Source organism: Macrobrachium nipponense, chromosome 6, assembly GCF_015104395.2.
Source record: "Macrobrachium nipponense isolate FS-2020 chromosome 6, ASM1510439v2, whole genome shotgun sequence".
NCBI classification, from domain to species: domain Eukaryota; kingdom Metazoa; phylum Arthropoda; class Malacostraca; order Decapoda; family Palaemonidae; genus Macrobrachium; species Macrobrachium nipponense.
The window spans coordinates 43,588,587-43,601,967 of NC_061108.1; the positions used below are offsets into that span (position 1 = coordinate 43,588,587).

At 41.4% G+C, this 13,381-nt stretch overlaps 1 protein-coding gene across 1 annotated transcript in view; it reads right to left on the reverse strand.

Annotated features, from left to right (window-relative positions):
* Positions 1-13,381, reverse strand: part of LOC135216205 (bridge-like lipid transfer protein family member 1) — a 94,012-nt gene that overhangs the window by 39,825 nt on the left and 40,806 nt on the right. The window contains exon 6 of the mRNA XM_064251342.1: positions 11,240-11,387. Within this exon, the coding sequence (XP_064107412.1) occupies positions 11,240-11,387 (148 nt within the window). The remainder of the gene's footprint in view (positions 1-11,239; positions 11,388-13,381) is intronic.

The following is a 13,381-nucleotide window of genomic DNA, read 5'->3' on the forward strand; positions in this document are numbered from 1 at the left end:
GGCAAACTACACTCCAACAATAAAACTCCAACAATAAATAGGTCATCTTGACTTGTGTATACAGCCATACCTTGTGTATGTGAGTTGTTAGTGCTCTGCAATTTTTCTTACAATAAATAGTAGCATGCTTACATTTCACCTCAATTTTTCCCACAAGAATTTAAATTAACATGAAATTAGTAGCAAAACTAATAAACAGACTCATAACAACAGCAACATAATAAAAATCAGCAGAACAATAAAAATTACCATTAACGACAAAAGTATTTACATTATTTACAAAAACTTCATTAATGGTATAAATAAAACTGACAATAAATCATTAAAAGAGTGATGGAAGCAGCACCTTGTAAGACAAATAAGAAACCTGGCATATTTGCCTCAACAACTAGGGGAGGACAGTCAGGACAGATTCAGAAATTCTTAAAAAGTCTAGAAGGAAAAGATTAGGTAAAGAAGAAGGAGATTTCTCATCAGCCTGTCCTACACACCTTTTAAAAAATTGTGACCTCAAGCAAGGGAACTCAAACCCAAGACCATGGAAGGCAATGGTACAATGGCTATGGAACAGTCCAAGGTTGGAGAACAAGGTTTGATTTCAGAGTAATGTTCTCTTAAGGAGAGTTGCCTTCCAAGGATAAAGGGTCCCTTCCACCCACTAGTTTGATTTTGGAGTGTCCTTCTAAAAGAGTTGTTTGCCAAGGCTAAAGTCTCTCTTCTACCCTAACTCGAGTAGGCAGGGACATCACGCCCTGAAATGAACATTGCTAAGGAAAAGCCACATTAACTCATTACTTATGAGGACATAAAGGCACCAAGGCATACCCTCTCAACACTCACAATTATGCTTGGGCATAATGGAAATTGTAAAATTCCAGACAAATACACATAGAATGAAGAATAAATACAAAAAACAAAATATGAAGATATTTATACATTCACTAATTACTGTATTAATGAAATGATCATAACTTTCACCAAGAAAGAAATTAAACAAGTGGCACTGCAATCAATAACACTGAGTTAGACAATGAACTAAAGACTAACCATTACTATGATAATGGCAAAAAGAAAATTGGCATAAAAAAATTACAGTTACTAAAAATTCCACACAGAATTTTATTACTGAAATAAATAACCCAGACTCAAAACTACACACAGAATCCCAAGATGTAATGGAATGATGGAAATTACCTACCAAATAAAAGACAACTGAACACTAAAAAATCTGTGGCCATCTGTAAAACCATCACAGATGGCAAAATAAAGGGATTTTGACGTAAGGAAAAATCTATTTCTGGGCGATTGGCTCGTGTCGCCAGCGAAATATCCTTTAATCTATTATTTCTAGGGTAAATGTACTAACACATACCAGAGAATAATAATAAAGAAAAAAGGTCAGTACAACTGACTCGCTCACCCATCCAAGAGGGTGTCGGTATGAACACTATGGCGAGTGAGACCACTACCACGAGCCGATTGCCAATAGAAATCTCCCACTACAAAATCCCCACAAGAGGAGAGCCGACCCACGAGGTGCAGAGTGGGCAGCAACTACTACTACTCCATCCCATGCTGCCGACTGCTGCGCCTCTGGTGGCCATGCCTGAAGTTAGCAGACAATCTTGAGCGATGGGATGGGTAGGGCGGGGATTTCGCTGGCGACACGAGCCAAATCGCCCAGAAATAGATTTTTCCTTACGTCAAAATCCTTTTCTGGGCTCAGCTCGTGTCGCTGGCTCGAAATCGTACCAGAGAAATAGCACAAGATTGTAAAGAAAATTCAACAAAACAAAAAAAGAGGTCTCAAATAAAAGATAAAATAACAGAAAGAATATAATTTGCTATAACAAAGATACATATACACAATGATACAAATTAGAAAATTATTGCTTAAATTAAACTTAATTGCTAATAAATTTCTTAAAATTAAAGGAAAACATATTATACAGGGCTTACATGGAATATATATTTAAAAGTAGTATCGTGTATCGATATGTACCAAGAACTCTAAAGCAATTATGACAATAACTTGAACAGAACAAACTTCAATAATAATAATATATGAAGGAATGTATATGACTTAATATACAAACCCCGTAACCATAGTAAATAAGATGTATTCCCCTAGCATAAAAATAAGGGGATCACATCCAAGAGATCAATATATACAATCGATTGTGAGTGTCCCTAGCAAAAAAATAAGGGACACCCACCATATATCATAAAAGCAGCTAAGACACAAGGTAACCGTAGATGAACAAGGCAGGCATGACGAACGTGTGTGAGACAGGTAGAAAGGAGGACTGGATCTTCTACTAAAGATTAGGCAGAGTCGGGGGAAACTATGTTACCCGCCGCAACTGCTGAAAATTTCAGAGCTTCCAAGGACTTTAAGTAATGACGTTTCTTTAAATACTGTCGGCGATTTCCATCCAGTATATTTTTTTCAACTCATCGCAAGTTCATGTGTTGGAAATAGTTAATTGAGGTGGCTACTGCCCTGACATCATGTGCTTTTGGAAAAGAGTCAGGATTGGCTTGTTTAATAAAGTACAGGATCTGTTTGCCTGATGCCTTTAATAGATAAAGTACCACCTTTTTCTCTCTTAAAGAGAGGACCCGATGAGGATGAGGAGGTCCTAGAACAGAAAGGCTCGTAAGGTCGATACTGGGCAAAGAGATATATCTTGTGGAAGGGGTACTACCTTCCATGGTTCCCACCTCATCAAAGGATCTTCATTCTTTGCTATAAAACTAAAAATACGTTCCGGAGAAAGTAGTACTTCCCCTGTGGGAAGAAATTGAATATGATCCGGATCTCTGGATAATGCCGACAGTTCTGAAATTCTAGCTCCTGAGGCCAAGCTTAATAAAAATAGAGTTTTTTCTTAAGAGCATTATAAATGAACATGTGTCATTATCAGTTTCTGAAGCCAGCTTTAGAAACATCATTTAAGAACCAAGATACTGACGTAGGACCCTTTTTACAGAAGGTCTAAGTCTAGCAACAAGCCTTGGGAATAGACGAGAAATAGGAGTCTGTCAAGTCTATGTTGAAACCAAATTGAAAATCTTTTTCAAGGCTGACTTGTTTGTCGTAATGGTGCTAGCTGCTAAGCCTTTCTCAAATAAAGATCTGAAAAAGGATATAGCTGAATTGATTGTCATGATTCTAATATCTGATTCTCTCAGGAAGGTTGCTAACTTTTGACAGCAGCATCATACTGTCTCAAAGTTGAATCCCTTTTATCGGATTCCAAGAAGAGGATGTTTTGAGGGTCAATATTCGCATCCCTTTTCGCTGCAAACTTCATGAAATCCATAAAGTTAGGGTTTTTAGAATTCCTGAGGAAGCGAACACAGTCTTCGTTTGCACTGACTGGGAGAGCCTGGGACTGGGAATCCGGAAGAGGGCGAAGACCCAGTTCCAGAATTAGAGGGTACCAATTGCTCTTCGGCCAGTCTTGGGGCTACTAGAGCCACCCTTGAACCCTTGAATTGTCCTGAGTTTGTTCAGTTAACCTTCATGAGAAGATTCACCTGGAGGATAAAGACATAAATCTTCTCCCAGTTGTTCCAGTCTAGGGCCAGGGCGTCCGTGGCATAGGCCAGAGGGTCCAGGTTGGGGGCCACATAACATGGGAGTTTGTGGTTCGCTTGGGATGCGAAGAGATCCACTTGTAGGCCTGGAACTCTCTGAAGAATCCATTGGAACGAACTGTGTCCAGTGACCATTCCGACTCTAGAGGTACTGATCGGGATAGAGCATCTGCTATGACGTTTTCTCACTCCAGCTATATGGGTGGAGGAGAGGTGCCAACTGAACTTGTCCGCCAGGGAGAAGATAGCTACCATGACATGATTTAGATGACGTGATTTGGAGCCTCCCCTGTTTATACAATGTACTACCACTGCGCTGTCCAAGACTAGCTTTATGTGGGAGTACTTTGGCGGACGTAACCTTTTTTAGAGTCAAGAACACTGCCATTGCTTCCAGTACGTTTATGGAACTGACGGAACTGAGGTGACCAAGTTCCCTGAACTTTCTTGAACTGGGAATATCCTCCCCAACCGCTTAATGAAGCGTCCGTGTGGATGGTAATTCCCCGGAGGAGGAAACTGAAGGGGCACTGATATCGACAAGTTCTTGACTTTCGCCCATGGGCGAAGTCGATTCCGTAGAATCTGAGGGACTGAGGATAATTTGTCCCTGGACCTGACATTTGCTCGTGAGCGCCAGATTCTGGTTAGGTCTTTCAGTTTGGCTTTCATCAAGATGTTTGTCACTGATGCAAACTGGAGTGAACCCAGGATCCTTTCCTGAGTTCTTCTTGACGCAAGTTTGTGACTTAGAAATTGCTTTACTGACTTCGCTATTTCTTTCCTCTTGGCTGATGGAATCGACAGAGTATGGGAGGATAGATTCCATTGGATGCCCAGCCACTGAAAGTTTGACTCTGGAGTGAGTCTTGACTTGGACCTGTTTATCTTGAAGCCTAGATATTCAGGAACTGAATCACTTTCAGTGTTGCTAAGTGGCATCCTTCGACTGTTGGAGCCCAGATCAACCAATCGTCGAGATACGCTACTACCATAACCCCTTGCGATCTTAGTTGTTGAACTACTACTTCCGCCAGCTTCGTGAACACCCTGGGTGCTACGTTGAGCCCGAAAGGAACTACCTTGAAGGAGAATGTCTGGTCTCCTATCTTGAAGCCAGATACGGACGGAAGTGTTCTTGCAATAGGGATATGATAGTAGGACGTCTGTAAGATCGATAGAGGTGGTGACGGCCCCCACAGGGAAGTAAGGTCCGTACTGCGAGATCGTGAGCATCTTGAACTTGTCGCAGCGGAATGGCTAGTTTAAGCGGGACAAGTCTAAGATTACCCTTCTTTTTTTGTGAGCCTTTCTTTGGAACGCTGAACAAGCGACCTTGAAATTTTAATCTGTTGACTCTCGCTATAGCTCCTTTCTGAAGGAGGTCCTCCGCATACTCCGTCAATTCTTTGGATGGAAGTTGGCGGAAAGGTCTGGATGGCGGTCCGCTACCCAACTCCAACCCAGGCCTTTTGACACAATGGCTCTGCGCCCACTTGCTGAAATTCCACCGGTGGCGGAAGTGAAACAGCCTCCCTCCTACCTGAAAGTCCTCATTGATGTTGGTAGCCTCCTCGGCCTCCCACCCCTGAAATGCTTTCCTTATATTAAAGGACCCTCCCGATCCTCTCCCACGAAAGGATCGCTTACCTCTTGCCATCCCCTACCCGAGCGGTCATACTTCTGGGAAGCCTGACCCTCGAAGACTTGATTGAAGGCTGGTAGAGAGAGCGTAAGAGGTGGTTGGGTGGAGGCTGGGGGGAAATGACATAAATTGGCTGCGACTGAGCCTTGGAGGTAGAAGGTTGGGCTGCTTGCACCAACGGGACAGCTGGAACCTGCTGAGTAAAGCGTGGCTGTTTTCTTCTGGTAAGGCTGGAAACGTCTGGGTTTCCTTTGAGCCTTACCCCTGACCACTTGATCTTGGCGTCTCTTGGCCGTAAGACCCCAACGATCTTTAAGGCTTTGGTTTAGTCTCGTAGCCTCTGCCTGGACCTCCTTCATCATCGCCTCTGGGAAGAGGTCTGCTCCCCAAGATGCTCGAGCAAGCAACTTATTCGGTTTCATGCCGAATCGTTGCTTCTTGGAGGACATGTTTTCTACAATTCGTCCTAGCCCGTGCGAACTCAAACATATCAGACTGCACCGTTTGAGTCAGAGACTTGGTGAGAAGCTTAAAAAAGTGGCTCAGAACCATAGGAAATGGTAGCCAACCCCTCGGTCATGGCCATGGTATTGATAGACCTGGCTAGCCTAGATTTGGCATCAAATTCTGCCTGAAGATGGCTATCTGGAAGCCTAGGCAGCTTCTCACCAAACTGCTCCATAGCACAGTCTGGTTTGAGTTTTGTCCCGCCGAAAAAAGTGTTGGGCAAATCTTCCCACAATCACCGGCTGAGGGAAGTAAAGGAGACGTAGGGTCCGCTTCTTTCAGCTGAGGCATCGAATCCCCCTTCTGGGCTGCTGGAATGGTGGTTGTAGCGATCTTTGTCAAGAAAGGGAGCGGGGTACTCTCTTCCATTGTAAAGATCGTAAAAGGACTCTTAAATGGTTGTTTGTGTTGGAACAGTCCATGTCCTCTAGACACCTGAGCCATTCTCTCTGAGCCTGTCTCGTGAATAGAGGACTGTCTCTTTCGGTACCTTATCGTCTCGAGTCATGGCCGAGGCGGTAGCCTGGCGTAGCCGATGAACGGAGGCTGAAGGTCTTCCGGTAGAACTCGAAGTCTTCAATCCTCCGAGTTCCACATTCCGGGATAGAGATAAGCCCGTCTTGGAAGGGGGCGTATGACGCTACTCTCCAAGGATTGTTCATCGAGAACGGAGGTAGAGAGTCATACGGAGGTAATTGCGCTCCCCCTGTGCTGAAAGGTGGGGGAGAAGCTAGTGGAGCTTGGCTCAGTCCGGCTATAATGTTGTCCTGAGAGTTGATCCTCTCAGACAACCGGGAGATCATCTGTTCCATACTGGTTTTCAGAGAACTAACCAGATCGCCCACTTGTTGCAATAGACCAGCATTGGAATCCAAAGCCGGAGCATGCTGCGGAGGTGGAAGGGTTGGCTCTGAACCGGAACCAAAGGTAGTGGAACTGTTGACTCCGCTGGAGTGTGTGATCTCTCCCTGGAGGATCTACTCCTAGAGGATTTAGAGCCGGACCCAGAAGCTTTAGACCTCTCTGCTCCGGGATTTCTAGCCGGAGACTTACGAGATGAAGATGACGCCGACGCCGTCTTTTTAGACGACGACGACGTCTTAGTCAAGGTTTTTACTGCTTGACCTTTGACCTTGGGTCTAACGGAAGCACAGGAGAAAGTATACAATTCTGTACCTGTAAAGCCTTGGAAGGATGGAGAGGTTGCAGGGGTAGAAGATCCAGTGGCACCCAAGGCATCCTTGGGCGTCCAACGTACCTACCTCGACCAACAGGTCGTCTACACCTACCATGGGTTCTATATTAAGGTCCAATGTCGCGACTTCCGAGGAGATGTCCTGGCCTGGATCCGTCAACGAGGCAGCGAGCTGTTGCTGAATGAAAGCGATAGTCGGGGCCGCCTCTGCTGGGTCGACGTAGCCCGTTGGCTTGCCTCCGGGGAAGATCAGTACCGCCAACCTCTTCTCAAGAATGTAGGGCATACCCTTGGCGGCGTTCTTCCCAAAACCGCCGACCCAGGCCCGCAGGGTTGCCAGTGCGGTATCCTTCACAGCCGGAGCCTGGAAGAGAGGGTATTTATTAGATTTTAAGATTAAACTTAAAACTAAAACTAAATTAAAAGCTTAACTTAAAATATATGGGGATGTAAAAACCCCTTGAATTTTTATCTTAAGTTTAAGAAAGATTGAATTTAGAAAACTTAAGAACTATAACAAATTGGGGACTGGCTAACGGAGTTGGAATACTTACCCCGTCTAAAAGCTGGCTCACCAGATCATAACAGATGGTGCACGTCTCGTGATACCAGACCTGGAGGTCCCCGTGCGGAGTCGCGCATGGAGCATGGGACCGGCAAACTTCATGTCCACAACGGGTCCTTGAAGTGTGGCGGCGCATCCCGAGGATGCTCACAGTTGGTGGTCTGTAAGTGAAAAGACACATGAGTATCTAAAGGCTATCACTTACAGGCTAAAGGACAGAAGAACTCCGTTGCATGCCGGAGCTCGGAAAAATTTTGGGCATAACCCCTCCCTTAACGCCTGAATAGGCTATAACCCCGGAGAGATCCGGTGAGGCAGATAAGGGAGGGGGGATGGTTTAAGGTAGCTTAAGATAAACTTACTAGTTTAACATAACAGATTCTTAAACCTATAAAATTCGAACGTACCGGACTAAGTCCAGTGCGTGGCGGAGGGTGTCGCGACTCAGCGCGACGGAGGGGTTAGTAGAGACCAACTGTATGTCTCGGTCCACCCTACGGGGTGGACTAGCACCTTTCCGCTGGATGCCGGGGCTCCGGTAGCAAAGGAGCCCCAGTAAGGTGGGAAAGGGCGAGAGGACACACAGACTCCCGCTAGCAACGGAGCGACGGAGTAGCGACGGAGGGGGGAAAGGCCAGTCCCCCCACCCTTACCATCCGGCCGGACCGAGAAGCTGGAGAGGTCGAGTCCAGTCTGGGTCTGTCCCGTCCCTCTACTCCCTCCGCCTGGGGGGAGAGGGAGGCAGGCTCGGGTATGCGGAGCGAGCGTGGGTAGACCAACCCACCCCCGACTCTATGGAAGAGCGGGAGGGGGGAAGATGACTGGACAGGCGTCTGGCTGCTCCGTGATCACGTAGTGACCACGGGGCGGTAACCACAAAACAATGAAACAATAAGGCCTAGAAAACACAACCGGCTGATCAGAGAGATGCTATCGGGAAGCAACCGAACTGAAGAGCGGAAGCATATTGGCCCTATGGGCCATAACCTAGGCTAAGTGAAGCCAGACGCCTACACTAACATAAACATAATATAATATAAAATAAATAAATCATGAAAGAAAGAAAACAAAATAGTAGGAGAAAAAATCCAGGAGTGTACGACTAACCCGAAGGAAAGTCTACCACTCAAAGCTAGCCGGGGCCGATACTAAGAGCCGTGGCTAGGGTCTGGATAGAAGGAGCCTACATAAGGTAAAAGACATGCATGCATGACATAAACCGTGTAGACTGTACCCTAAAACAAATCGGATGATTAAAAATAGAGCGAACTAAAGTAAGGGAATGTTTCTGGTATGGGAGACCAAGAACGAAACCCGCCACGAGGCAGAACCATGCTGCCAATGCTTCCGACCTAGAGTTCGTATTTATACCAATACTAAAAAAAACGGCAAATACGGGCTCAGGGACGGAAAAAACCAAATAGCAATAAACACTGAGTACTTAACTTAGCTGCTGCGATGGCTGCACGCTCCATGATAAATAAATCCAAAGTTAAGGGCACAAATAACACAGAGTAAAAAAGGGCACGTGTATACAGTGTGCGCTAACTGAAAAGGATGGCCACCAGAGGCGCAGCAGTCGGCAGCATGGGATGGAGTAGTAGTAGTTGCTGCCCACTCTGTGGGTCGGCTCTCCTCTTGTGGGGATTTTGTAGTGGGAGATTTCTATTGGCAATCGGCTCGTGGTAGTGGTCTCACTCGCCATAGTGTTCATACCGACACCCTCTTGGAGGGTGAGCGAGTCAGTTGTACTGACCTTTTTCTTTATTTATTTATTCTCTGGTATGTGTTAGTACATTTACCCTAGAAATAATAGATTAAAGGATATTTCGCGCAGCGACACGAGCTGAGCCCAGAAAATTGTAATTTACAAGTCGCTATGAAATCCCATCAAAACAGAGAAAGATAAAAGGCAAAAGGATGAACAAAAATAATAAATGGCACACATAAAACACTAAAATATGTTAATACTAGAAGAGCAGCTCACAATCCATCTGCAAATTTCAGAGCTACATGGAAGAATAAGGCCTTGCAAAACACTTTTCAAGGTAAATGCACAATTTTTAAATGTAAAGAAACTGCAGCACTCTGCCTTCACATAAATTTCCGGTAGGGTCTTTCTCTTTCAAAATTTATCAAGATGGTACAACTGGAGAGCTGTGGCAAGGAATAATGCAATATGTTATTAACCCTTAAATGCCAACTGGACGTATTATACGTCGACTAAAATTGTCTATTGGGTGCTTAATTGATGTACGATACATCGACTACAAAAAGTTTTTTTAAAATATTTGTGGAAAAAAAGTTATAAGCCTAGTTTGCAAAAATTTTAATTCACGTGCCTTGAGGGATGCTGGGAGTTCACGGATCAAGCTGTTGTTTTGTTTACAAGCGTTAACCCAGGCACGCATGCCCCAATTTCTTTCTTCTCGCACTAAAAAGCATCAGCGACACATCTCGGATATTCTTTCATCAGTTTGTCGTAATTTTTGCACCATTTTATATTAGCCTTTACATATAGTTTTATATAAAAAAATGTGCACAATTTCATCAGAATACAACAATAAACAACCCATGGTTTTAGCTTTTATCAGTTTTGAAATATTTTCATATAAATAACGATAAGTGCCAAAATTTCAACCTTTGGTCAACTTTGACTCTACCAAAATGGTCGAAAAATGCAATTGTAAGCTAAAACTCTTACATTCTGGTAATATTCAATCATTTACCTTCATTTTGCAACAAATTGGAAAACTCTAGCACAATATTTTGATTTATGGTGAATTTTTGAAAAACACAGTAACTCTGCTGAAAATCTCAGAAATTCTTTCGTCAGTTTCTCGTAATGTTTGCACCGTTTTATATTAGCTGTTACATAAAGTTTTATATATGAAAATGTGCGCAATTTCATGTAGATTACAACAAAAAATAACTCATGGTTGTAGCTTTAATCTGTTTTGAAATATTTTCATATAAATCACGATAAATAGAAAAAATTCAACCTTTGGTCAACTTTAACTCAACCAAAATGGTCAAAAACTGCAATTTTAAGCTATAACACTTACAATCTAGTAATATTCAAACAATTACCTTTATTTTGCAACAAACGGGAAGTCTCTAGCACAATATTTCGATTAATGGTAAATTTTTGAAAAAAACTTTTTTTTTTTTTGTCCGCACATTACGAATTCATGCATCATTTTGTGATAATATTTTCTCTGCGTTGCTTTGATCATTTTACAATTTGTTATATACCAAAATCATCGCAATTTAGTGTACAATACGTACAACGAAAAAAATTAACTCATTAGCTTTAACCGTTTTGCTCACAACACGATTTGTATACAATTATGTATGAAATATTTTTTGTGCTGTCATATATTCCAATATTTATATATGATAATGATTTTTTTTTTCATTTTTGATGGTTGCATACTAAACTTCAGGCAATGACAAAAAAAAGGAGCCAAAAATTAAGTCTTGAAAACTAAGCGTGCTGTGATTTTTTTAAAAAATCTTTTTTATCGCTTCGGCGCTAACTCCTGAACTGCCGGCATACGAGAGACACTTTGGTAAATTGCGACTCTGCGCTTAAGGGTTAATGTGTTCATAATGAAATAATTAAAACACAAAAGAACTGGCCACATTTCTGAAAAATATCCAAATATTAAATTCCAACACATAATGATCAAAACACTTTAGGACTAAAACATTACTTACTGACCTGAGTAAGACCCATCTTTGTGGTGATTTTGTAGATTTGTTTCCTTGGTTCTTGTGGGACGTTGTTCACGCAAACCAATTTGAGTCTCTCTTGCGTTTTGATACATTGAACTTATTTGGTGCAACAGGCGGAGCAGTGGCATGTTGACCTGAGGACATAACAATTAAATAGTTTCATGCATATAGTATTACCATTTTGGTCATAAAAGTGGCTTTGATTTGCACAAAAACTACCATCAACATTTAAATTCATCCATATTACTGAGAAGAGTGTTTTTCTACTTAGAACAAGTAAAAAACGGCTATAATTTACAGTAATATAAATACTTCATGTCAAATGAGATAATCATCAATGGCCATCTAAGGCAGAGCTGTATATATGTACTGTATGCAACATCTTTATGGATGAAGTAATGAAAGAAGTCAAATAAAGCACAGTACATAAAGGAGAATTTGTGGGATAAGAAAATGGGTTGTGAATAGCAATGTGGAATTATTAATGTTTTTAGATGAAACAATGCTGACTAAATACAGTGGACCCCCCGTATTCGCGTTCTCCAGATTCGCGGACTCACACATTCGCAGATTTCTCTCGGGAACGTTTCCCTGCATTATTCGCGGAAAATTCGCGCATTCGCGGTATTTTTCTATGATAAATATCCACAAATTCCTGGTTTTTTTGATGAATTTCATCATAAAATGCACTTTTTGTCATAAAACTATCAAAAAAACCATGTATGAAAATTTTTAGTGGGTTTTTCTTGAGTTTTAACTAACAAAATAGGCTGTTTTTAGCATTTTTATAGGGGTTCCAAACATTCGCGGATTCTAACTATTCACGGGGGGGTCTGGTACGCATCCCCCGCAAATACGGGGTCACCAGTGTATAGTGAAGAGAAACAACATAAACTTGGGGAATTTTACAAGAGAAGAAATTTTCAAACAAATATGATGAATAATAATATTATGAGGCGAAGTGGAACCTGGGAAGAAAGGACAAGAAAAGTTAATATCACTGGTAGAAAAATAGCAGCAGCTGATTCTTATGGGTACTAAGAGTAAATATAATTGATGAAGGACAATTGAAAGCTGGGAGAGTCACAGAACCAGCGTAACAAGAAAAGATAACAAGGTGTGTGCCAAATACTGGAAAGAGACTTCAATGGTCTATGTAAGCCACAAAGGGACAGTATGAATTCAAAAAAACTTTACATTTTTAGTAACAGTGGCACTATTGCGGGGAAGGTCCTCGCTCTAAATGCCCATCGGGTAGTTACAAACCCAAGTGAAAAGTTTTTTCACACCTTTTGGAGAAATGCACAGGGCAGTCCCACTCCATCACTCATACTGAGGCACCTGTCCTCTGCCATGGCCAAAGAAGGAGTGAATTAATTAACATTTTTTATTTTATATTAATCTGAAATTCTTTCAGATGGTGATGTATTTTTTTTTTCAAGGATGCCATTGTACTTAGTGAAATTAACACCTGTGAACCGTATAGGTATATCAAGATTAATTATCATCACGAATTTACCATCAAGGTCTTCAAAGTCTTGTAAGGTTCACTGAATCATCATGAAGCACTAATTCTCCAAACAGATGCTGTCCGGATATAGCTATATATATATATATATATATATATATATATATATATATATATATATATATATATATATATATATATATATATATATATATATATATAATCTATAATCTATACTATATATCATATATATATCTATATATCTATCTGTATATATATATATATATATATATATATATATATATATATATATATATATATATATATATATATATATATATATATATATAGATATACATATATTATATATATCTATATATCTATCTATATATATATATATTATATATATATATATATTTATATATATATATATATATAAATATATATACAATCGGCGCAAAAAAAAGCGAACGACTCCCTATATATTACTGTAATAAGCGTTCGGACTTGTCTTGCGATTTCCGCCCGAGAAGTATATATTTTCCCCAATTTATCATTCGTCTGGCAGCCTGTATTGTCTCGCTGTTCGGTACCATGAGTTTCTAATGCACTTCAGTGATACTCAAGCTGTCCCAAAAGTCGGCTGTCATTGTATGCGCT